The sequence below is a fragment of the Hyla sarda genome, chromosome 5 (assembly GCF_029499605.1).
Source record: "Hyla sarda isolate aHylSar1 chromosome 5, aHylSar1.hap1, whole genome shotgun sequence".
Taxonomy (NCBI): Eukaryota; Metazoa; Chordata; class Amphibia; order Anura; family Hylidae; genus Hyla; species Hyla sarda.
Window position 1 is genome coordinate 209,277,386 of NC_079193.1, and position 27,593 is coordinate 209,304,978.

A 27,593-nucleotide genomic window follows, 5' to 3' on the forward strand; every position below is an offset into this window, starting at 1 on the left:
AGGGGTATTCCAGGCAAAAACTTTTTTTATATATCAACTGGCTCCGGAAAGTTAAACAGATTTGTAAATTACTTCTATTAAAAAAATCTTAATCCTTCTAATAGTTATTAGCTTCTGAAGTTTTCTGTCTAACTGCTCAATGATGATGTCACGTCCCGGGAGCTGTGCATGATGGGAGAATATCCCTTGCGTGATGGGAAAATATCCCCATAGGAGCTGGACAGTTCCCAGGACATGAGTCATCAGAAAGCAGTTAGACAGAAAACAGCAACTCAACTTCAGAAGCTAATAACTATTGGAAGGATTAAGATTTTTTAATAGAAGTAATTTACAAATCTGTTTAACTTTCAAGAGCCAGTTGATATATATAAAAAAAAGTTTTTGCCTGGAATACCCCTTTAAATGTGAAACATAAAGAAATGTAAAAAAATTATGAAAATCACTGGTCCTGGCATCACGGTGGCAGTGGTTGCCGCCCAACGCTGCACCAGTGTTAGTTTAGGGAACCACTCTTATCATGTGGCCTTGACGTAACAAGTGGGCTTGCAAGTTTTGATCTAAAGGTACACTAACAACCTGTAACTTTTTGAAATTATGCTGAGAAGCAAAAACATCATTGTACAAGTGGATGTGCGGCTATGTTTATGTTTTTCTATTTGTGATTTGTAGTCTGTCCCCTCTTTCATAGCAAACACTTCACTCCACCCATTAGGCCCAGGCCTTTTTAATTAGCAGGAGACTGCATCAGGGGCGGATCCAGAGTCTAGTCTCGGGAGAGGCACTATCAGTGTATTGTGCGGTGGTCGACACACCCCCTCCATTAGACTTGCATTGAGGGGGCATGGTGTGACATCACAAGGGGTGTGGCTGTGACGTCATAACCCCCGCAGCCCTCACCCAGAGTTTGGAACAAAATGTTCCGAATGCTGGGGCAGTGGAGTACCCCTTTAAGTACGCAGCAAAGTTCCACCACATTAGGTAGTCAGCATCGTTCCCCCACAGTAGGTAGGCAGCATAGTTCCCCCTCGGTTGGTAGGCAGCATAGTTCCCCCACAGTGGGTAGGCAGCATAGTTCCCCCACATTAGGTTGTCAGCATAGTTCCCACATTAGGTTGTCAGCATAGTACCACCAGATTAGGTTGTCAGCATAGTTTCCCCACATTAGGTTGTCACGATAGTCCCCCCCCCCCCCCCCACATTAGGTTGTCAGCATAGTTCCACCACATTAGGTTGTCAGCATAGTTCCCCCCACATTAGGTTGTCAGCATAGTTCCACCACATTAGGTTGGCAGCATAGTTCTACCACATTAGGTTGTTAGCATAGTTCCCCCACAAATTAGTTGGCAGTATAGTTCCCCACATTAGATTGGCAGTATAGTCTCTCCCCCCCCCCCCACATTAGGTCGGCAATATAGTTCTCCCCACATTAGGTTGGCAGTATAGTTCCCCCACATTAGGTTGGCAGTATAGTTCCCCCCACATTAGTTTGGAAGTATAGTTCTCCCTCATTAGGTTGGCAGTATAGTTCCCCCACATTAGGTTGGCAGTATAGTTCCCCCACATTTGGTTGGGAGTATAGTTCCCCCCACATTAGGTTGGCAGTATAGTTCCCCCCACATTAGGTTGGCAGTATAGTTCCCACCACATTAGATTGGTAGTATAGTTCCCCCACATTAGGTTGGCAGTATAGTTCCCCCCACATTAGGTTGGCAGTAGAGTTCCCCCACATTAGGTTGGCAGTATAGTTCTCCCACATTAGGTTTACAGTATAGTTCTCCCACATTAGGTTGGCAGTATAATCCCCTCCACATTAGGTTGGCAGTATAGTTCCCCCACATTAGGTTTGCAGTATAGTTCCCCCAAATTAGGTTGGCAGTATAGTTCCCCCACATTAGGTTGGCAGTATAGTTCCCCCCACATTAGATTGGTAGTATAGTTCCCCCACATTAGGTTGGGAGTATAGTTCCCCCCACATTAGGTTGGCAGTAGAGTTCCCCCACATTAGGTTGGCAGTATAGTTCTCCCACATTAGGTTTACAGTATAGTTCTCCCACATTAGGTTGGCAGTATAATCCCCTCCACATTAGGTTGGCAGTATAGTTCCCCACATTAGGTTTGCAGTACAGTTCCCCCACATTAGGTTGGCAGTATAGTTCCCCCACATTAGGTTGGCAGTATAGTTTCCAATACATTAGCAAGAACCCGAAGGGAATAAGGGTCCCTCTCAACTATTAACTGGTTAACGACCATGGATGTGAATACTCGTCCATGTGCCGTCATACTGGCTGCGTCATACCGGCCGGCCCTCAGCTGATTCTTGTAGCTGAGGGCAGGCGTTAATAGCCGACATGCGGTGATCACCGCGAGAGGCTATTAACCCTTTAGATTGCCACTGTCAAAGTTGACAGCAGCGTCTAAAGAAAGCTTTGAACACTCCCTGATGGTTCAGTGGAGTTCATCACCCCCCCCCCCCCCCCCGCAGCGCGATCGGGGGGGGGGGGGGATGTATCCACTGTGGAGGTAGCCGGAGGGCTTACTGCTACTGCTGCGCCTGTCCCGGCTCTCCCATTCATAAAGCCTGGAGGGATTTCTCCTAAAAGTCCCCTAAGGGGACTAATAGGGTGTAAAAAAAAAAGTTTAATAAAAGTAAAAAAAAAAAACACATTAACCCCTTCCTTATTAACCCCTTAAGGACCAGGTTTTTTTTCCGTTTTTGCACTTTCATTTTCTCCTCCTTACCTTTAAAAAATCATAACTCTTCCAATTCTGCACCTAAAAATCCATATGATGGCTTATTTTTTGCGCCACCAATTCTACTTTGTAATGATGTCAGTCATTTTACCAAAAAATCTACGGCAAAACGGAAAAAAAATCAATGTGAGACAAAATTGGAAAAAAAAACCCATTTTCTAAATTTTGGGGGCTTCCGTTTCTACACAGTAAATTTTTTGGTAAAAATTACATCTTCTCTTTATTCTGTAGGTCCATACGGTTAAAATGATACCCTACTTATGTATTTTTGATTTTGTCGTACTTCTGGAATAAATCTAAACTACATGCAGGAAAATTTATACGTTTAAAATTGTCCTCTTCTGACCCCTATAACTTTTTAGTTTTTCTGCGTATGGGGCGGTATGAGGGCTTATTCTTTGCGCCGTGATCTGAAATTTTTAGAGGTACCATTTTTGCACTGATAGGATTTATTGATTCATTTTTTCATGATATAAAAAGTGACCAAAAATGCACTATTTTGGACTTTGGAATTTTTTAGCGCGTACGCTATTGACCGTGTGGTTTGATTAACAATATATTTTTATAATTCGTACATTTCCACATGCGGCGATACCACATATGTATATTTTTATTTTTATTTACACAGTTTTTTTTTTATGGGAAAAGGGGGGTGATTCAAACTTTTAATAGGGGAGGGGTTAAATGATCTTTATTCCCTTTTTTTTTTCCACTTTTTTTTTGCAGTGTTATAGCTCCCATAGGGACCTATAACACTGCACACACTGATCTTTTACATCGATCACTGGTTTCTCATAGGAAACCAGTGATCAATGGTTCTGCCCCTTGACTGCTCATGCCTGGATCTCAGGCACTGAGCAGTCATTCGGCGATCGGACAGCAAGGAGGCAGGTTAAGGGACCCTTCTGCTGCTGCTTTCATTTTAGACGCGGCGTTCAACTTTGAACGCCGCGTCTAAAGGTTTAATAGCGGACGGCACCGCATTCAATGCCGTGCGCTAATAGCCACGGGTCCCGGCCTCTAACAAGGCCGGGCCCGACACGCTATGCCGTGGCCCCGCGTTATAGATCGGGAGCAGACTCGGGACGTACAGGTACGCTCAGGGTCCTCAACAGGTTAATTAATTATATATTTTCGGACATTTCCACACACGGCAATACCACATATTATTTTCATTTACACTATGTTTTTTTTGTATGGGAAAAGGGGGATGATTCAAACTTTTGTTAGGGAAGGGGTTAAATGATCTTTATTCACTTTTTTTCCCACTTTTTTATTGCAATATTATAGCTCCTATAGGGGGCTATAACACTGCACACACTGATCTTTTACATTGTTCAATGGTTTCTCATAGGAAACCATTGATCAATGATTCTGCCTCTTGACTGCTCATGCCTGGATCTCAGGCACTGAGCAGTCATTCGGGGATCGGACACCAGGAGGCAAGGTAAGGGACCCTCCTGCTGTGTCTCAGCTGTTCGGGATGCTGCGATTTCGCTGCGGCGATCCCGAACAGCCCACTGAACTAGCCGGCAATGTTTTAGTTTCACTTTAGTCTAAAGGGTTAATAGCCTCCAGTAGAAAACAGCTGATCACTATATTCAAATGCACAACCAAATGATGATGAATAATATATAATCTTTATTAGGAAACACAGCACACAGTTAAAAACACTTAAAAAGATGCAATCCTAAGTGGAGGTAAGATAAACCTCAACCTTTTTTCTTTTTGGCCCGGGCTATTTATTATTATTATTTAATAATTTTTGTATTTTTTGTACTTTGTCACATTACACCTTATGTCCTCTGTGTGGGCGGGGTTGTGGTGTCGGCTCTCGTCCCGCCCCTCTCCTCTCCTCCTCGGTTTGTGGGGGGGAGGGGGGCGGGACGAGACCTGATGCCCGACTATAACTGTTAGGTATGGTGGGATGTGTGCATTATACACGCTTCCTGTGGGCCCCTTATATAGGATTTCCATATATAGTTGTTGTATATATATATTTGATATATCCAAATATTTTGCCCCACTTCCGGCCTCTCTTTATGTAGTGTGATTGCCCCGCTTCCGGTCATGTGGATGGCCGACATGCCGCACGTCAGGATGGGTGGATGTGCGTGTCCGGATGTGCGGCTGAATATTCTGACCGCACACCCTGATATGATATTGTGCGAGTATAGCCCCACTTACGGTTACCTCACACGCCACCTGAGCGTGTTTCCGGTAACGTGATGCACGAGAATATAGATTATGGGGAGACGGAGATAGCGCGGAACACAGGGCCACAGGTGAGTATGATTTATTTACTAATATTCCTATATATAAGGGATTGCAATACAGCACACAGTCACTCCTGAGGAAGCTACCAATAGGTAGCGGAACGCGTGGAGCTGCTGTGTCCTCCTAGGGTGCTGAGGGGTCCTGTCCTATGTTTTGCATTTAGCTACTATATTCCCCTGGTCGCATAGGTGGTCTTAGCGGCGTTATCATTTGGGCATCTATTCCCTGTAATTGTGTATTGTTTACATTACAGTTGCTGCTATTTTTTGCACCTTATATTTTGTATTATATTACTGTGCAATATTGTGAATAGGTTTTGTGCATCAGGGGATTGATTTGTACACAGGACAGGTTTTTCCTTCAGGTCATTACCACCATTTTTCCCCCTGGGGGGGCTTGGTGTTTTGAGGTTTATCTTACCTCCACCTAGGATTGTATCTTTTTAAGTGTTTTTAACTGTGTGCTGTGTTTCCTAATAAAGGTTATATATTATTCATCATCATTTGGTTGTGCATTTGAATATAGTGATCAGCTGTTTTCTACTGGAGGCTTAGTTGTATATTTTGGTCACTGTTTGCACCCAACCCAATACACTACTATTATTATTTTTGTGGTGCCCATCCACTCATCTTTTTCTCCTAAAGGGTTAATAGCACACGGCACCGCGATCAGTGCCGCACGCTATTAGTCCTGCCGTGGCCCCGCGTTATAGTACGGGAGAGGACTCAGGACCTGCCGGTACGTCCTTGCTCCTTAAGAGGTTAAACGCTTAAAACACCCCCCTTTTCCCAAATTCTATATAAAAAAATATGAAAACATAATATGTGGTATCGCCACGTGCGTAAATGTCCGAACTATAAAAATATATAATTAATTAAACCGCTTGGTCAATGGTGTACACGTAAAAAATTCCAAAGTCCAAAATTGCGTATTTTTGGTCACTTTGTATACCGTATATACTCGAGTATAAGCCGACCCGAGTATAAACCGAGACCCCTAATTTCAACCCAAAATCCCAGGAAAAGTTATTGACTCGAGTATAAGCCTAGGGTGGGAAATACATCATCCCCCCCTGTCATCATCCAGACCCCCGTCATTAACATCCTCATCATCATCCCCTTGTCATCATCCCACACATCCCCCCTTCATCATCCCCTTATCATCCTACACATCCCCCCTTCATCATCCCCTTATCATCCCCTTATCATCCCACACATCCCCCCTTCATCATCCCCTTATCATCCCACACATCCCCCCTTCATCATCCCCTTATCATCCCGCACATCCCCCCTTCATCATCCCCTTATCATCCCACACATCCCCCCTTCATCATCCCCTTATCATCCCACACATCCCCCCTTCATCATCCCCTTGTCATCATTCGCCCTCAGTGGTCTTCAACCTGCGGACCTCCAGAGGTTTCAAAACTACAACTCCCAGCAAGCCCGGGCAGCCATCGGCTGTCCGGGCTTGCTGGGAGTTGTAGTTTTGAAACCTCCGGAGGTCCGCAGGTTGAAGACCACTGCGGCCTTCGACATCATCCAGCCCCCTCTCACCCCCTTTAGTTCTGAGTACTCACCTCCGCTCGGCGCTGGTCCGGTCCTGCAGGGCTGTCCGGTGAGGAGGTGGTCCGGGCTGCTATCTTCACCGGGGGCGCCTCTTTTCCGCGCTTCCGGCCCGGAATAGAGGCGTTGCCTTGACAACGACGCAGAAGTACGTTGGCAATGAACGCACCTCTGCGTCGTTGTCAAGGCAACGTGACTATTCTGAGGCCGGGCCCAAAGCGCTTAGAAGAGGCCTCCCCGGTGAAGATAGCAGCCCGGAACCACTATCCCACCGGACCACCTCCTCACCGGACAGCCCTGCAGCACCGGACCAGCGCCGAGCGGAGGTGAGTAGTCAGAACTAAAGGGGGGTGAGAGGGGGCTGGATGATGTCGAAGGCCGCAGTGGTCTTCAACCTGCGGACCTCCGGAGGTTTCAAAACTACAACTCCCAGCAAGCCCGGACAGCCGATGGCTGGCCGGGCTTGCTGGGAGTTGTAGTTTTGAAACCTCTGGAGGTCCGCAGGTTGAAGACCACTGCGGGTGGGGGAGTTCACTCGAGTATAAGCCGAGGGGGGTGTTTTCAGCACGAAAAATCGTGCTGAAAAACTCGGCTTATATTCGAGTATATACGGTACTCTAAAATTATAAAAAGTGATCAAAATGTCCCATCAAAACAAAAATGGAATGGATAAAAACTACAGATCACGGTGCAAGAAATGAGCCCCATACTACCCCGCATACGGAAAAATAAAAAAGTTATAGGGGTCAGAAGAGGACAATTTTAACCCCTTAAGGACATAGGGCGTATCCATACGCCCCCGTTTCCAAGTCCTTAAGGACCGAGGGCGTATGGATACGCCCTGAGCATTTCCGGCCCCCACCGCTAGCCGGAGGGGAGCTGGGGCCGGATGCCTGCTGAAATCGTTCAGCAGGCATCCCGGCATATCGCCCAGGGGGGTCATTATGTCCCCCCATGTCGGCGATTGCCACAGATCGCTGGACAATTCAGTCCAGCGATCTGCGGCGGATTCCGGGTCAATCGGGTCTCCAGTGACCCGATGACCCGGAATTACTGGCTGATCGGGGCCGTCAGAGACGGCCCCGAACAGCCAGAGCCTGCAGGAGTGAGGTGGCACTGGTGCCACCTCACGATCGCCCTGATTCGTCGGCCGGATTACCGGCCGACCAATCAGGGCGCCTGCTGCGGGTGTCACTCCCGCAACCCGCTCCACCCCTCTTCCGGAGGACGTGAGCGGGTGCGGGAAGACGACCCCGGGTGCTGGGGACCCCGATCCCCGGCGTCCCTGTTGGGATCGGGGCCCCAGGAGCGACGGCGGCGGCGGCGAGGGACAGTCCTGCAGTGTGGATCGTTGGAGGTGAGTGACACCCTCCTGCTGTTGCTTAGCTGTTATGCAACAAGGGCATGCTGGGAGCTGTAGTTATGCAACAGCAGGAGGCAGACCACCACAACTCCCAGCATGCCCTTATGGGCATGCTGGGACTTGTAGTTTTGCAGCAGCTGGAGGCACATTCTTTCTATGGAAAAGTGTACCTTCAGCTGTTGTGTAACTACAACTCCCAGCTTGCACAATCAGCTAAAGTGCATGCTGGGAGTTGTAGTGGTGCATCTGGTGGTTGCATAACTACAACTCCCAGCATGCCCGTTGGCTGTCGGTGACTGCTGAGAGTTGTAGTTTTGCAACAGCTGAAGGCACACTGAGTTAAGTAGTAAACCAGTGTGTCTCCAGCTGTTGCATAACTACAATCCCCAGCATCCCCAGCCAATGTAGTATGCCTCCGGCTGTTGCATAACTACAAGACCCAGCATGCCCTTCTGCTGTCCGTACATGCTGGGGGTTGTAGCTTTTGCAACAGCTGAAGGCACACTGGTTGCAAAACACTGAGTTTGTTACCAAACTCGGTGTTTCACAACCTGTGTGTCTCCAGCTGTTTCAAAACTACAACTCCCAGCATGCACTGATAGACCGTACATGCTGGGAGTTGTAGTTTTGCAACAGCTGGATGTTTCCCCCCCCCCAATGTGAACGTACAGGGTACACTCACATGGGCGGAGGATTACAGTAAGTATCCGGCTGCAAGTTTGAGCTGCAGCAAATTTTCTGCCGCAGCTCAAACTGTCAGCGAGAAACTACTGTGAACCCCCCGCCCGTGTGACTGTACCCTAAAAACACTACACTACACTAACACACAATAAAATAAAAAGTAAAAAACACTACATATACACATACCCCTACACAGCCCTTCTCCCCAATAAAAATGAAAAACGTCTGGTACGCCACTGTTTCCAGAACGGAGCCTCCAGCTGTTGCAAAACAACTACTCCCAGTATTGCCAGATAGCCCCTGACTGTCCAGGCATGCTGGGAGTTTTACAACAGCTGGAGGCACCCTGTTTGGGAATCACTGGCGTAGAATTCCCCTATGTCCACCCCTATGCAATCCCTAATTTAGGCCTCAAATGCGCATGGCGCTCTCACTTTGGAGCCCTGTCATATTTCAAGGCAACAGTTTAGGGTCACATATGGGGTATCGCCGTACTCGGGAGAAATTGGGCTTCAAATTTTGGGGGGTATTTTCTGCTCTTACACTTTTTAAAAATGTAAAATTTTTGGGAAATCAAGCATTTTAGGTAAAAAAAAAATATTTTTTTTACATATGCAAAAGTCGTGAAACACCTGTGGGGTATTAAGGTTCACTTTACACCTTGTTACGTTCCCTGAGGGGTCTAGTTTCCAAAATGGTATGCCATGTGTTTTTTTGCTGTCCTGGCACCATAGGGGCTTCCTAAAGGTGACATGCCCCCCAAAAACCATTTGTCGCTCCTTCCCTTCTGAGCCCTCTACTGCGCCCACTGAACAATTAACATAGACATATGAGGTATGTGCTTACTCGAGAGAAATTGGGTTTCAAATACAAGTAAAAATTTTCTCCTTTTTACCCCTTGCAAAAATTCAAAAATTGGGTCTACAAGAACATGCGAGTGTAAAAAATGAAGATTTAGAATTTTCTCCTTCACTTTGCTGCTATTCCTGTGAAACACCTAAAGGGTTAATACACTTACTGAATGTCATTTTGAATACTTTGGGGGGTGTAGTTTTTATAATGGGGTCTTTTATGGGGTCTTTCTAATATGAAGACTCTTCAAATCCACTTCAAACCTGAACTGGTCCATGAAAAATAGCGAGTTTGAAAATTTTGTGAAGAATTTCAAAATTGCTGCTGAACTTTGAAGCCCTCTGGTGTCTTCCAAAAGTAAAAACTCATACATTTTATGATGCAAACATAAAGTAGACATATTTTATATGTGAACCCAAAAAAAAATTATTTTGAATATCTATTTTCCTTACAAGCAGAGAGCTTCAAAGTTAGAAAAATGCTAAATTTTCATTTTTTTCATCAAATTTGGGGATTTTTCACCAAGAAAGGATGCAAGTTACCATAAAATTTTACCACTAAGTTAAAGTAGAATATGTCACGAAAAAACAATCTCGGAATCAGAATGATAAGTAAAAGCATCCCAGAGTTATTAATGTTTAAAGTGACAGTGGTCAGAATAGCAAAAAACGCTCCGGTCCTTAAGGTGAAAAAGGGCTCGGTCCTTAAGGGGTTAAACATACAAATTTTGGTGCATGTAGTTATAGTTTTTTTTTTATTTCACTACATAAAAAAAATGATAAGTATTGGATATTATTGTAACCGTATGGATGGGGGAAATTAATCTGGGGGAGATTGCCCCGTTGCCCAACCCCCCCGGATCCACCACTGGACTACATATGGGTTTCCTCCTAGCATTCTCCAAGCCCTATGGCAGGGAGCACATGGTAGGTGTTAACACTGGTGTGGTGCTCCATTGGCAGCTATTGTTGCTGTGATGCTTTGTCTGTGAGGTGGTGTGGCCTAGAGCTGGGAGCTTTGTCGGGCAGCAGTGGGGCTGCCAGGCCATTGGGTCATTTCCCCTGTGGGCCTGGCATCACGGCGGCAGTAGTCGCCGCCCGGCGCTACGCCAGTGTTAATTTAGGGACCCACTTTTATCAGGTGGCCTTGACATGGTGAGTGGGCTTGCATATTTTTATCAAAAGGTACATGTTAGTTTTTGAAATTATGCTGAGAAGCAAATAGATCATAGTACAAGTTGTTGATGTACAGCTATATTTCTGTTTTACTAATTAAGATTTACAATTAATTAATAATAATTAATAATTTAGTAATTAAAAAATGTTCTCCCAAAGCACACTGAAAAAATGTATTGTTTTCCACATATAACAAGGCTTCATATGTGAAAGAAAAAAATTAAAAAGACATGGCTACTAAAATGTAGAGAGGAAAACACTAAATAATGTGTGTTGTATTTACCACCACAAATATGTTCTAAAACTAATTTATTCATTACTATTTTCATTTCAGAAAAATACAAAAGCCTGTACTGTGTCTGAGGCACCTGAGGACCAGTGACATATTCCAGACTAATAATAAGCAGGTTTGTTAAAATTTGGTGGTGGAGATAAAATGCACAGGAAGGACTGCACAGATTTTATGTTTTATAGTATTTGTTCAATAAAGACCTTTTGTGGGTAGTGTCAGTGGATATAAGTAACTTAACTTATATCTGCAAATGTGGTTTATTTGGGTGAATGTTTTCTGTTTATTTCAGAAAATGGTCAATGCAGAGGAGCCTCAAAGAGGCTGTCTATATATACTTTTAAAGAGCAGAAACAATCCTTGCCTAGATAGGTGACATATTTTTATAGAAACCCTGAGATCACACTTTCTCCATCTAAGCGCAACAACAAAGAGGGACATTTATCAATGTTTGCTTATGTATTCCTTTTTTTTTAGTAATTTTTTCCTTACTTTTTTTATTGCTTATGTGTGACTTATTTATCAACTGGTTTCAGCCTGTTGATAATTTTCTTTCACAAAAGCAATTTTTCCTTTTTTACTTTGGTAGTAGCTTTTTCTGCTCCATGTTTGAGCTGGAGTAAATTTAGTCAATTTTTAACCCTGTTGCGACTTTCTTTTGCGCAGTTGCGACTGTCGCAGTTAATAAATACCTGACTACCCTTAGTCCATTTTAAAATTATTACTACGTAGTTAATTTTTGGAAAACTTGCTTTTCTTGCTTTCCAGTCAAAATGTCACACGAAAAATCGCGTAGTCGCAGTTGCGACAATTTTGCGACAATTATAGTAAAGAAACCTGACTAAACCCGTTGATAAATGTCCATAATAAAGTGTACACTAGACTGTGGTTCATCACCAGCTCTCTTCAAACGAGAAGGACCTCTTAACCCCTTAACGACCACGGACGTAAATGTGCCTGATAGGGACCCGCCCGTAATGGCCGACATCCGCGATTGCACGGATGTCCGCCATTAACCCCTCCGATGTCGTGATCAATACAGATCACGGCATCGCGGCACTTTGATTGGATGATCAGACGATCCGATCATCCAGCATGACAGCCAGAGGTCCCCGTACCTAGCTCCGGCCGTCTCCCGGGGTCTTCTGCTCTGGTCTGCGATCCAGCATACCAAAGCAGAAGATCACCGATAATACTGAGCAGTGCCGTGTCCTATGCATAGCACTGCACATTATTAGCAATCAAAGGATTGCTATAGATAGTCCCCTATGGGTACATAAAAAGTGTAAAAAAAAAAGTTGAAAAATGTAAAAATAAAAAGCAAAAAAAAAGTGAAAAATCCCCTCCCCCAATAAAAATGAAAATTGTCAGTTTTTCCCATTTTACCCCTAAAAAGCGTAATAAAAAAAAAAAAAACATATTTGGTATCGCTGCATGCGTAAATGTCCGAACTATCAAAATATAATGTTAATGATCCCGTACGGTGAATGGCGTAAATGTAAAAATTTTAAAAAAGTCCACAAATGCTGCTTTTTTGTCACATTATATTCAAAAACAATTAATAAAAAATGATCTAAAAGTTTTATATACGCAAATGTGGTATCTAAAAAAAGTGCAGATGACGGTGCAAAAAATGAGCCCTCATACCGCCCTATATACGGAAAAATGAAAAAGTTAGAGGTGGTCAAAATAGGGCGATTTTATATTACTGATTTTGTACAAAAAGTGTTACATTTTTTTTAAGCGGTACAAAAATATAAAAGTATCTAGCCATGGGTATCATTTTAATCGTATTGACCCACAGAATAAAGAACACATGTCATTTTTACCGTAAAGTGTACAGTGTGAAAACAAAACCCTCCAAAATGTGCAAAATTTTGGTTTTCATTTAAATTTCCTCCCTAAAATTTTTTTGGGGGGTTCGCCGTACATTTTATGGTAAAATGAGAGGTTTCATTGCAAAGTACAATTGGTCACGCAAAAAAACAAGCCCTTATATGGGTCTTTAGATGGAAATATAAAAGAGTTATGGATTTTAGAAGGCAAGGAGGAAAAAACGAAAACGCAAAAATAAAATTGGCCTGGTCCTTAAGGTGAAAATGGGCTTGGTCATTAAGGGGTTAAACCTGTTCCCAAATCTGTAGGCCAAAAAGCCCCACAAGGACTTCCCTCGATAAAGATTAAATGGGCACTGTCATTAAAAGTAATTATTGCTATAGCACTCCTTGTGGTAAATAAAAAAAATCTTTCTATTGTACTTTGTTTAAAAAAAAAAATGAAGTTTTATTTGTGTTTAAAAAATCTGTGACTGTATCCCTACTTGTCCAGAGCACATATCCCCCTATCTCTTGCTGGCCTGGCAGGAGTTCAAAATCAGGAAATGCAGTGCTGAGGGGTGTGCGTGCAGCCTTAGCCAATCATAGATCATCTCACACACTGAACTGCTCTGGGCTTTGTGTAGCAGAGTGAGGGAGGAAGTTCTCCCCTGTATGGCTTCAGATGATGTCACACCTACTGGGGAACGCCCCAGGATTATACAATTTAACAAGATCATGAAAGTACTCCTTAAGGAATCTCTTTCTCTGGTTTTGCCTAATAGTTTATGGTATTTTGGGTATTTTTTTTTATTGTTGTTCAGCATTGCTGAATTTGACATACTTGATATACAGCACATTCAGAAAGTCTTTTCACAGTTTGTTATGTTGTTATGTTGCAGACTAAATTAAAACTTTTTTCCCTATCATCCTGACATAAGTATTCAGACCCTTTGCTCATTACTTTTTTGAAGCATTTTTGGCAGCCTCCTATCTTCTTGGGTTTGATGCCACATGGTTTGCACACCTGAATTTATAGGTTTTCTGCCATTTTTCTAGATCATCTTAGGCTCAGTCAAGTTGGATGGGACCATTTGTGAAAATCAATTTTCAGGTCTCTCCAGGCTGGGCTACTCAAGGGTACAGTTGTCCATAAGCTACTCCTGTATTGTCTTGGCTGTGTGCTTAGGGTCATTGTCTTGTTGAAAGGTTACCTTTACTCCAGTCTAAGATCTAGATCACTCTGAATTAGGTTTTTCTGAAATAAACTGGTGCCAGAAAGTTAAACAGATTTGTAAATTACTTGTATTAAAAACACTTGACACTTCTGTCCATGTCAGAAACTGTCCAGAGCAGGAGAGGTTTGCTATGCGGATTTTCTCCTACTCTGGACAGTTCCTGACACGCACTGAGGTGGCAGCAGAGAGCACTGTGGTAAGACTGCATAGAACAACTCAACTTCCTCTGGAACATACAGCAGCTGATAAGTACTGGAAGGATTAAGATTTTCTAATATAAGTAATACACAAATCTGTTTAACTTTCTGGAACCAGTTGATTTGAAAAAAAATATTGCTATCTGTACTTTGATCCATTTAACTTTTTCTCAACCCTGACCAGTCTTCCTGTTCCAGCTGCAAAAAAAAACACCCCCACAATATGATGCTTCCGTCACCACCATGCTTCACTATAGGAATAGTATTGTGCAGGTCTGAGAGTTGCTTAGGTGCTGGGCAAGCTGAACCCAGAGAACCTTATCACACTCAGAACTTTGTCTAAAATTAGGTTTGTCAAACATTAGAACTTTGCCAGGCGCATGAGCCATGGCAATGGGGCTATTGTAAGAGAAGTGATGAGGCACATATGGCATTTTGACAACATTTCAGCATATGATGAGGAGGGATGAATGACCCCAGAATACTTTGCAGCTAGCAGCAAGATCATATAACTGGAGTTTAGCCAATCAATGCTAGCATACAACTCCCAAGCCAATCACGAGACAGCATAGGAGTCGGTCTAAGAGACTGATAAAACCCTGTGCACTGCGTTGCAGCCACCACCTTGAAGAGAAAGCTGAGCAGTACATAGACCTACAGTGCCAAAATGGTCTTTCTTAAAGGAAATCTACCATTAGTTCAGGTGACACTGATGACAAAGACAGATAGTGCAGGTGACACTGATGACAACGGTACTTACCTTGTCCCATTCCGTGCTGTGGTTCTCCGGCAATCCTCTTCGGTATCTTGAGCTCCGGGCCAGACTTGGAGCATGGACGGAGCTTAGTGACGTCACCGCTGCTATTCTCTGCTGGGCCTTGTTGCTAGCAAACAGCTACAGTGATGTCACTAAGCTCCACCCATGCTCCCATCGGACCCGGAGCTGAAGATACCGAAGAGGATTGCCGGAGAACCACAGCACAGAACGGGACAAGGTAAGTACCATTGTCATCAGTGTCACCTGCACTACCTGCCTGTACTGACAGTTTAGTGCAGGTGACCCTGATGACAGATTTCCTTTAACACAGTCTCATTCTCCATGTTATATTAGGGTGGAACCCAACATCCACGTTTGGAACACCTGCACCAACAGTGCAAAGTAGTGACAGGTTACCTAATGCATCAGAAACACAGCTTTTGAAGCAAGTGTGACTTTCAGCTCAGGCTTTGGTATCTAGTCAGAGATACCTGGCTTTCGAAGAGGCAACAAGATTTGTCAGCAAGGACAACAGTGGAATTAGTGAAAATTTGCTGATGCTGATATTTCTTCTGGAGCCTTCTAGCGCTGATGATTGAGCAAGGGATGGAGGAAGGGTCAAATCTGGCTAGCAGCAGTATGGATATTCTTCTTGAGAAGGAGTTGGATGAGGAGAATGAGGAAGTGGGACCAGAGGGGGATTTGGGGATTGAATCTGTCAAAAGGATTGGGAATGAAGAGCCTACACAAGGTGACCGTGATGATGATGTCAGCGACCATGACGACCAACCATGGCAGTATAGAGACACAATTAGAAGAAATTATAAATACAGGGAGTGCTACTATCTGAGATACACAATAAGGTGCAAAAATAAGTAGTAGACTCATTTGGTGTAGGTGGTGAACCCACCACAAACACCCCAGGGCCATTATAGCCGCAAATAATCAAGGATCCTTCTCCTCTACTGAGACAGTATCCAATGGCAACCATATAGAGAGCGCTGGAACAGCAAGTCCAACTTTACTCCAAGTTGATCTGTAATAAATCAAAAGTTGTATACAAAAGAGGAAAGCATATAGAACAGCGTTCATAGGAATAGATACATAGCAAGCATATTTAGGGAATAAAGTATGTGTCTCCACTGTGGAAAGATGAGTACTGGATAGCTACATTCTTGGACCCTCGGTATAAAGCCAGAATTGGGGAATTTTTAACAGCTTCTTAAAAAGAAGGCAAAATTTTATTTTTATAGGGATAAACTATGCAGCCAGCTTGCCATGGCTTCCCACATTAAACAACTGCCAATCATGGGTCCTACCAGCCAGGCCTACACATGCAAAACCCATGACCCCCAAAAAAGGGATAACTTGGGGGGCTTCTCATACAAGAGCTTTTTTGGGACACCAATCCTGTTGCAACCCTTAAAAGAGATACTTTTTTTGTCTTTTCTAGCAAAAGTTATTTCTTCTTACCTATTTTGGGACACCAATCCTGTTGCTACTTCTAAAAAGGGGGAATTTTGGAATGTTTGGGAAATATATCTGTGTGCATTTTAACACAGGCAGGGATCTGCCAAAATAGGCATACGTTGTACACCTTTGTTTTGATGTTAAAAAGCATACAAAAGAGTCACTATGCCATAAAGTGCAGATTGGTCCTGAGTCCTGAGCTTAACAGTCAATTATTTCTACCCCTCTGCTTGGTTTTTGCTCTGATATGTATTGTTAACTGTAAGATCTTATATAGACAGGCATGAGTCTTTCCAAGTCATATCCAGTTAACTGAATTTGCCACAGGTAATTCCAATCAAGGCGTAGAAACATCTCAGAGATGATCACGTGAAATGGGAGGAGCCAGAGCTACATTTTACGTGTCAAAGCAAAAGGTCTGAATACTTATGTCAATGTGAAATTTTATTTTTAATATATTAGCAAAAATTGTGAAAAATAGAGAAAGTGTCTTAAAACTTTAAGAATGCACTGCATATATATATATATATATATATATATATATATATTTTTTTTTTTTTACTTTAAATTATGTGAGAGGTTACTCATTGCAACACATGTCAAGCTTATCTTATCATATCTTATCATGATATATTGTTACTGTAAAAAAAATGTAATTTGTTGTAAAGAAGCAGATGGCAAAAGAACGTCAACAAAAGGAAAGTTTAACCTGAAGTTCTGGCTAACTTTCCTTGCAAGTAATAGAGGTCTGAAGAGTAGTATAGCCTAAAGTAATAAAAATAATGAATTAGGAGAAAAATAACAAAATGAACTGTTGAACTAACAAGTATTGTATTTTGTTATTCAGAAACACTGCTGTGTGGCGTCTGCTGTGAGATATTTGAGTAGTTCTTGTGCTGTGACCTTCCATGAGATGACTTGGGCATTTATCAGCTGGAATATTGCCATTTCAACTAAGGGCGTGTCCTGGCATGACTGGGCTAACTTCACTCTCAAATGCTAAAACTTCCTTGTTCAAGAATCTCTGAGTCTTACCAACTATTACCGAAGGATTTGAGAAGCTCAGGTGTATATGCTTATAATGCCATTTTAACTGCATTGGTTTCTGGTTGTTACATAGTACTTTGAAACATTTCATAACATTCACAACTGTACTACATGCCCAAATCTTTGCTCAGTCCTATCACTCGTCCTATCACTCTACTTACACGTATTTGTGCTAAATAAGTGTATGTGACTTTGGACACCAAGCAGTTACACCCTTTTAGCCTGGAATACTATCAGTGTTTCTGTGTCTGGGTGGTCTGTTTTCAGTAAAAGTAGTAGTTTGTAATCTAATAAAAGGATGAATCACAGCCATAAGCAATAAGTCATGTGTAGTGCACATTCTTGTAGTCATTACATTGGAGGAACCATGTTTCTCTGCACTTGGTGACACTTTTGAGTAGACCAACTTGATATTTATAGTATAAAACATTGGCTTTGTTCGACTTAAGATATTTTTATGCTGCTGTCTGAAACAATTGCCTATAAAAGTCAATATCATATTGCCTATAAAAATCAATATCTTATTGCTTTAGCTCATAATGTTTCTAGTTGGTCCACCAAAACATGTCCAAAATGAGCTCAATATGTGAATATTGGCAGCAGGAACATAAGTGAGTACATTCTTGCCAAAAGGAAAGTGCCAAAAATAATTAGCTGACCTGACTTTTACAAAGATTGATGCTGATCTTAGCTATATGTGGTGATAAGGGGGAGATTTATCAATATGTGCCCATATGCAGCCACTTTTTTTTTTTTTTCTGTGTTATTGGCATATGTACGCCAAATTTATCAAAACAGCACACACACTTTGATACATTTTGCACAAATGAAAAATCACCTCAGAACATGCCATACAATGTGACTTTTCTTTTTGAACATTTGTGTATTATTTTTGAGCATTTTAAAAAAGATGCAGTGAATACATTGTATAGTCAAGATGTAGCACTGCATTTTTGTGCAAAAACTTACTGCACATAATTACAGCCAAAAAAAATTCAGGATAGCAATGATAAATCTTCCCCTAAATGTGTTTACATATAACATGGCTGCTTTAAGGAGTACCTGTCACCAAATAAAACTTTTAATATAGTGTTCCTTGTGTATTAAGCAGACACTTATTATTTTTCTTTAAAAATTATCAACATAAATATTTAGAGATGAGCAAACTTACAGTAAATTAGATAAGTCACAAACTTCTCGGCTCGGCAGTTGATTACTTATCCTGCGTAAATGAGTTCGGCTTTCAGGTGCTCCGGTGGGCTGGAAAAGGTGGATACATTCCTAAGAAAGAGTGTCCTAGGACTGTATCCACCCTTTCCAGCCCACCGGAGCACCTGAAAGCTGAACGCATTTATGCAGGAAAAGTCATCAACTGCCGAGCCGAGAAGTTTGTGACGAATCGAATTTACTGTGAGTTCACTCATCTCTAATAAATATGTTTAAAATATAACAGAGGTGGCTCTGTTCTGTTCCCTGACACAATTAATACAGTGAGTTTGGTCTCCTCCCAGCCTGGCAGGACATCAAACTCGGGAAGTGCTTCTCTATGCACTGAGCTTGATTGACAGCTGCAAAGAGTCTTACTGAAAGCTGCAAAGAGCCTCGTTGAAAGCTGCAAAGAGCCTCACTGAAACATGCATAGAGCCTCACTGAAAGATGCACAGAGCTTGAGGTCTTCTATTCATTACAGCACTGCAACACCGTGAGGGCAGAAGTGGTCCCCCAGCAGGCTTCAGTGATGTCATGCCTGCTGGGAAACACCCACTTTTTCCTGTGAGGAAGAATAAAGGTATTATACAGAGCTTTTTTAAAGCTCTGAAATTTTTTTAAGGATGAGAGGGGTGTTAGGAGTAGTTAGGGAACATAGCCTGAGTTAGTTTAGAAAGGTTTATTTGAGGTGCAGTTAACACTCCTTACAGGTTCAAAAAAGAGCCCTAATAACACATCTTTGAATAATCCCCCCCAATGTCTTTAACCCCTTGCCGCAGAACGCCGGGTTTATACTGCGCTGCAGCACGGGAGGGTTTTGAAGCGAGCTCAGCAGCTGAGCTCGCATCATACCCACACGGTCCCAGCTGCTATCAGCTAGGACGCAGCAAGAGTGCCTTACCTGCCTCCTGCGCGTCTGAACGGCGATTGATTGCTGCAAGCCTGAAATCCAGGCTTGAGCAATCAACCGCCTATAACACTGATCAATGTGTAAAAGATCAGTGTGTGCAGTGTTATAGCCCCCTATGGGAGCTATAACACTGCAAAAAAAAGTGAACAAAAAAAGTTAATAAAGATCAATTAACCCCTTCCCTAATAAAAGTTTGAATCACCCCCTTTTCCCATAAAAAAAAAACTGTGTAAATAAAAATAAACATATGTGGTATCGCCGTGTGCATAAATGTCCGAACTATAAAAATATATTGTTAACTAAACTGCACGGTCAATGACTTATGTGCAAAAAAATTCAAAAGTCCAAAATAGCGTATTTTTGTTCACTTTTTATAACAAAAAAATTTATAGAAAGCGATCAAAAAGTCAGATCAAAACAAAAATGGTACAATAAAAAGTTATAGGGATCACAAGAGGACAGTTTTAAACGTATACATTTTCCTGCATGTAGTTATGATTTTTTTCCGAAGTAATAAAAAAATCAAACCTATATAAGTAGGGTATCATTTTAATCGTACGGACCTAAAGAATGAAGATAAGGTGTAATTTTTAATGAAAAATGTACTGCTTAGAAACAGAAGACCCCAAAATTTACAAAATGGCGTTTTCTCTTCCATTTTGTTGCACAATGATTTTTTTTTTCCGTTTCGCCGTAAATTTTGGGGTAAAATTGATGGGGCAAAAAATAAGCCATCATATGGATTTTAAGGTGCAAAATTTAAAGAGTTATGATTTTTAAAAGGTGAGGAGGAAAAAACGTAAGTGCAAAAACTGAGAAATGCTATGTCCTTAAGGGGTTAGATACAAAATTGTAATTTCCCTTCCATGAATATAATGCGTATCGTAATGGCACATGGCTATTATATTTATGCTTTCTAACCAAACATATGTTTTTTTCTAAATATCTAAATTCCCCATTTGTATCTAACATCACATGAACAATTTCCTGCTCATTATAAACAGTAATGGAAATAAATGGCAGGTAATATGAACCAAAACTGCTTGTGTATTGTTGGGCTGAGTTGTAGAGATAATAGACTGGACTTTTCTAGTTCAATAGTAGTCCAAGACTATTTACTTATAGAATGGCTCCATAGGTATTAGACAAAATTGCACAAGGGAAAATGAGCATGTCACATAATGTATGCATCAAAAGGGAGCATTGGTGGGGTCCTCTGTATCTTTAATGAAGACTAGTGATCATTAGAAAGAAGAGATTAGATCAGCCTTTATTTTGTCCCACCATTTTAGCTTATAGTGCAAAGATTTATAGAACTACCAGTTATGGTGCTTGGCTCTCTATTGATGTCAATCATACTATCATGCTTATGACTGATGTGAGATTACATAATAGATACAATAGTTAAAAACATTAGTTTCTCATAAATATAAAAGTAGATAAATATGAGGCTAGGTTTCTACACAGGTTTTTTTTTCTGGTGTTTTTTGGAAAACTGCCATGGCAATTTTTGAGCCAAAGCCAGAAATGTGTTCAAACGGAATGGGAAATATAAATAAATAACTTATACTTCTCCTTCCTGCTGATCCACTTCTGGCTGTAGCTCAAAAACTGCAGTGGCAGTTTTCCAATAAACACCAGAAAAAAAAACTGTAATATGCTTGCAAAATTACATACCAGCAGGGTCCTTTAAGTTAGAAAAGAAGGAAAATTTTGTGTTTAAAGAGTAACCTCATTAAAAAACGGAGAGTTCTAATCTACCAACCTGTCTGATCCATAATCTGGCAGATTATCAAGCATAAAGTTGTTGCCATTTTAATAACTTCAACAGACTATCCTTGTTGGCCTGCTTTTCTCTCTCTCTCTCTCTCTCTCTCTCTCTCTCTCTCTCTCTCTCTCTCTCTCTCATATATATATATGATTCTGCCATTTAAAGCAATTTGTAAGAAAAACATAGATGTAGCTGCTATTAGGATATTTTTAAGAATTAAGCTATTTTGAGAGATTAACTTTATAGAAAATATTTTTCATCATTGGACACAATTTATCCATTTAACATATTTCTACCTTTTAACACAATGTTACAACTTATTTCTAAAAATAAAAGGTTAAATAATATTGCCAAAGTACAGTTTGTATTATCTTTACAAGGACACTTTTTTATCAGTTTAGCCCTATAATTTTATGTGCATTGTTTCTATAATTTAATAAGGATTATTTCTAGATATAAAGCATAAAATGCTGTCCAAACGGTAAACATAAGCTATAAATCTGATATCCATCCTCTTCCATCCCCATCCTCTTCCATTAATGAGTAAACGTAATGCAGTGAACTAATAGTAAAAATCTTTCTTTAGATGTTTTTTCTTGTGTTTATACAGGGAGTTTGGGATATGAAAACAGCAATATGAACCATATTTAAAAAAAGAAAAACATCTAAAACGCTCAATAATAATTATAGCTGTAGCCTAGTGAAGAAGGGCAACACTGATTAACATACCGTATATAGCAAGAAGACATTTCTAAGAGACAACTATTTACACTGAATTTTTGAATCCCCAACTGGACATCCTTTTCTTACCAGGAAGGGGTGTGTCCTACACTGTCAAATCTTTTAGTACTAGACAATGTAGGGACATGGCCCATACTATTAACAACCATTTGTTGATTTATGTACAAATGGATGACTAGCACTACACAGAGATATAAAAACAGATGTTGTAGAACAGTTTTTTTTTATGGGAAATACATGTATTTTCTATTTCGGAGAATTATTCTCTGATATTTCTTATTTTACTATTGTGCCCAGACTGCCTAATAAAACAGCAAAAACTTTAACACTTCCTCATAGCCTCCGGTATCAGGATGCCCTGTCTTCAGCCGGTCTCTACTGACAGTCTGCTTCCCAGAGCCACGCCAGAACTGTAGATGTGACTTGACAGCTCTGCTCAGCTAGTCAATGGCCTCAATGGTGTCCCGCCTCAGCTAGTGATTGGCGAGTGGCAATGTCAGTTTTCCCAGCTACAGATACTAAAAAGGGGAGCTACCAAACGCAGGCAGCGCACCCTGTTATCGGAGCTACGAGGGAACGAGGAAGATGATTTAAAGTTTTTTTTTTAGGTAGGCTGGGGATGATAGTAACATAAAAAATGTCACTAGACAACTTTAATAAATGCTTCAAGGAAAAGTGGAGGTTATCATGCAATTTGGTTCAGTTCACAATATTGTAATTAGGCACCAATGACAAATGATGTAACTTATGGCACATGTAACTGTAATTAACACTAATTTGCGATATGTTCAGTGGAATGACTCACTACTCATAGTAAGTGTCTCTGATGCTGCAATAAAATAGATGTGAGCACTTTGGAGGCTTTATTATAAATGTTTTCCATCAGCTGACTACCAAGCCACTCCCCTACAAAAAAATATATAAAGACGGAAGCGCCATAAATGCCATGAATGGTGCGAAAAAAAATGTTTCAGTTCATTCGTAAATATAGAGCACTTGTATTTACTTGGACAAATTCATAAACATGTGGCAATTGTGTAATAATGTAAAAAAATATCTATTAATGTTTTTTATGTGTGTATTTTGATAGTTAGAAATTGTAGGCTAATGTGGTTCTTTCTCCCTTACATTCTATTTATCACCCCATGAAATGATTGAGTATTATTCTTAGAATCCTGCATTGTGCCATTATTGCTCCTTGAAATATATAACTAAAATGGCAACTGAGTGTTCCCACTTTGCCATTAGGGTAATTTAACACACTTTGAGCATTGATTGGCTATACCCAGTTTTTTTTTATATATTTTAAAGAATACCAGAACTTCAAAAGAGTCTAAGAAAAGACACTGAAAAATTATAATTTAAAAGGAGAATACAAATATTTACTAAATGGTCTTTGGAGAGTTTCTAAAAGCCTGCAATTTTAATTTTTGTGGTTAGAAGTTAAAAGTTACAAGCTTCTGGAAATAAAAAAAAAAAAAAAAAAAAGGTCAGGAGAAAGGGCTACAATATTTCTGGGCCTTATTTAAAATTGTTATTGTTTAAACACTTTATAAAAAAAAAATCATTCTGTATATTTCTATACACAATTGTAAATTGTTGTTACTGTTATTGCAGATTGCACATATTATTTCACTGTTGCAGTGCAGTAAATATTCCCTATATTTCCTTGCTTTTTATGTTTACATTATATTTCTTGTATTTATTAGAAAGAGATTGAATGTATTTTACACAATTAAGTCTTTACAAATTTTACATAAATTCTTCATATGTAACGTTGGAAAAAGAAAGCAGGTAAACCATCAATTCTGTACTCTTTACATAAGCAACTAAATATAATATACATCTATCAATTTTCATGAGTAGCTTGCTATTAGCAACCCTTTCTTAATTTAACTGTCATTGTTTATTATAAAGCCATATCATTATGCTTCTACAGATCCTTTTTTTAACCATCAACACAAAGTACGGTTACTACAGTTCTCTAAGATTTATTATATGGAGCCTTACTTGAAGGCAATTGTAGAATGTATTGATTTGCTTAATAGCTGAATCATATCATGTTATGTTACTTAACACTGTCTTGCAGCCACATACTGTATACTCTTCTGCTTGATAAAATGGAATTGTAGAATGTTTCACAACAATGTAATGTAAATTGTTCTTTCTTCTTGTTTTGATGTCATGTTAAAAAACTGTAGATGCAATAAAAAATACATTTTATTAAAATATATTATGTTACAGTGTTTTGTGATCTGTAACATGAACTACTGAAATAAAACGTGATTTTGTTTCTGCTAAAAAGAGTTCTCCCAAGTAGACAAATATCCTCTATTTGATGCAAAAAGCATGCATTTGACTAAATTACTAAACACAGCTTTAAATCCTGCGCATCAAAATTCTTTTAATGCTTAAAAAGCATGTACCCCCATAAACTATTCCCAGGATGACAAAGTTGTTAACATTTACAATTCAAGCATACCTTTCTAGCAGCTGTGATCAGGTTAAAAAAGGCTTTGGCCCGCGGCTGCCACGCCTATCCCCTGTATGTCAGCCCTGGGACCACTGTGTGATTGACACACAGGTCACAGCGCATAGGCCCCTTATTCTTCTTACATGTGGGCGGCGAGTTTTCTACTGTAGAAGAAAAAACTGTACCCATTCTCCTGACTTCATAGAGTGCACACCGGTGATGTGATGTGGGCGGCCAGTTTTCCCATGCTTGAATGCTCTCTCTGCAAGCGCTCTCTCCCGATGGCTCCATATGTGGTGTAATGCTAGCAGCAGCAGAGAGAGCGAGTGCTTGCTGTGAAAACTGACCACCTGCATCGCGTCAGGGTGTGCATTCTAGAAAGTCAGGAGAACGGGCATTGTTTTTTCCTCAAAAAATCCAGAAAGAAAGTACAGTCGGCACTGCTTTATTTCCCAAAGACGCAGTCCTAGGTCTGGACTCTGACTGGCCAATACTAATCGACTTCGATCCTTCCGGTGCTCAGTGATATAGACACAGCTTAGAGTTGTATACCTTTCATAGAGGAAAAGAGGCTCACGGCACTCGATCAGGATGCAATTAAAAGTCTTTAATCCCGCTTGAGGTACATAAGAACGTCAGGAGGGGGAGAAGAGACGCGCCACTTCCACAGGTCCCTACGTCACTTCTCCTTCCTTCACACATTTAATACATCTCTGGCATACACCTGATCAGTTAGGGCATTAACCCTTCCATTGCTGAGCGGTGTTGATATAAAAAAGCAAGAGCTTGTTCACATTCTGCGTTTACAATAATCCACAATGAACTTACATATCAGGTGATCAAAAATTTTGCCATCAAGTTATCGGTTTAAAATTTCAAAACATGATCTTTTGATCGCTACCTCAAAATGAACATGCTTTTAGCCCGATTACTGTTCAACACAATTGTCTACCACTCTCCAATGACCTATATGTGATGGGTGATTAAAAATCATCATCCTAAAAAAAGAAAAATGAACAAGATAGTCATAGTTCAAGGATAGTGTTTGGCAGCAGGGGTTCTGAACAGAACACATGCAAACTTAAAGCGCAACTGTCACTAATTTGTACCCTCATAAACTATTCCTAGGATGACAAAGTTGTTAACAATAAAAATTTAGGCATACCTTTTGCTGCTATCTAACAGCTTTGACCAGGCTAAAAAATGCTTTATAAGACGGTCAGCAACAGTCAGATAGGCGTGGCTATGGCCCGCAGCCGCCACGCTTATCCCCTGTATGTCAGCGCTAGGACCCTGTGTGATTGACACTAAGGTCCCAGCGCATAGGCCCCTTATTCTTCTTACATGCGGGCGGTGAGTTTTCTACTGTAGAAGAAAAAACAGTTACATACCTTTCATAGAGGAAAAGAAACTCACAGTACTCGATCAGGATGCAATTAAAAGTCTTTAATCCTGCTCACGCCGCTTCCACAGGTCCCTACGTCACTTCTCCTTCCTTCACACATTTAATACATCTCTGGCATACACCTGATCAGTTAGGGCATTAACCCTTCCATTGCTGAGCGGTGTTGATATAAAAAAGCAAGAGCTTGTTCACATTCTGCGTTTACAATAATCCACAATGAACTTACATATCAGGTGATCAAAAAAAATCATAAATCAATCTATACAACAATACAAGTGCTTTAAGCTAAAAGAGCTCAAAAGAGACTATACATTTCTTCCTTTTACATACTGAACACATTAATATCTTTCCAATCATTTAAACCTAGTTGTCCTAGGGCTCTCATTTTTAATATGATAGAGGTTTCTTTTTTCAATAATACCATATTTATATCTCCCCCTCCCGGGGTATCATCTATTCGTTCGAGGCCCATAAAAGACATAGCCGCAATGTCCCCTACATGAATTTCTCGGATGTGTTTTATCAATTTTGGAGCCCCTTTTCCCATAATTATAGACCTATCATGTTCTGAAAATCTTATATTCAATGGCCTGATGGTCTTTCCGACATAAAACATGCCGCACTCACATTTGATCGCATACACAACCGATTTAGTGCGGCATGTGATATGATGCTCAATTCTGAACCATTCACCTCCCAATTGTACCACTTTGCTGGGACACATATATTGACACCAATTGCAAGACCCGCATCGAAAGTTACCTACAGGGATACTCTGCGTTAACCAATTACTTTGGGCTGAGTTCACACGACCCCTTATTAACTTATCAAGCAGGTTGGCCGTCCTGCGGAATGTGATAAGTGTTTTTTTCCTTACCACATCCCGGAGAATCCCATCCTGTTCCAGCAGGAACCAATTTTTGTGAATCACATTTTTTAGTACCCTTTCCATTGGACTATATTCAAACGAAAATATAAAACATTTATCCTGAGAAGTTGTGCTGCCTTGCTTTTTCTTCTTTTTCACTAGAAGTTTTTTTTTTATCTAAAGCTCTCGCCTTCTCAAAAGCTTGCTGCAGCATGGCTTCTGGATATTTTCTTTGCCGTAGCATTTGCATCAGTTCCTCTGCCTGAAAATTAAAGATAGCGATATCAGAATTAATACTTCTCAAGTGGACCATCTGTTCAAAAGGTAAAACATTTTTTATATACATAGGATGATAGCTGTTGTAACTTAACAAAGAATTGATCGCTGTTTGTTTACGGAAACCTTTTGTGAGCAGTTGACCAGTGGACACATCCAATTCAACATCTAGGAAGTTCAATTTTTGATCCCCAAAAACGCTAGCAAACCGCATATTGTGATCATTGACATTTAAATAGTTTACAAATTTGTCAAATAGTTCTTGTGATCCATCCCACACTATAATCACGTCATCGATATACCTGTAATACAGTTTAACCCCTTAACGACGAAGGACGTATATTTACATCCTCTGCCTCCCATTGGGTCGGACTCGGCGGCTATCAATGGCTGGGACCCACGGCTAATACAGGGCATCACCGATCAAGGTGATGACCTGTATTAACCCTTCAGATGCGGCGATC

At 40.8% G+C, this 27,593-nt stretch overlaps 1 protein-coding gene across 10 annotated transcripts in view; it reads left to right on the forward strand.

Moving 5' to 3' along the window:
• Nucleotides 1-18,653, forward strand: part of MYLK4 (myosin light chain kinase family member 4) — a 186,982-nt gene extending 168,329 nt beyond the window's left edge. For all 10 annotated transcript variants that reach the window (XM_056521028.1, XM_056521032.1, XM_056521035.1 and 7 more), the window contains 2 exons: nucleotides 10,999-11,071; nucleotides 17,277-18,653. In XM_056521028.1, coding sequence (XP_056377003.1) covers nucleotides 10,999-11,046 — 48 coding nt within the window. In that variant the 3' untranslated portion in view covers nucleotides 11,047-11,071; nucleotides 17,277-18,653. The remainder of the gene's footprint in view (nucleotides 1-10,998; nucleotides 11,072-17,276) is intronic.
• The last annotated feature ends 8,940 nt before the right edge of the window (nucleotides 18,654-27,593 follow it).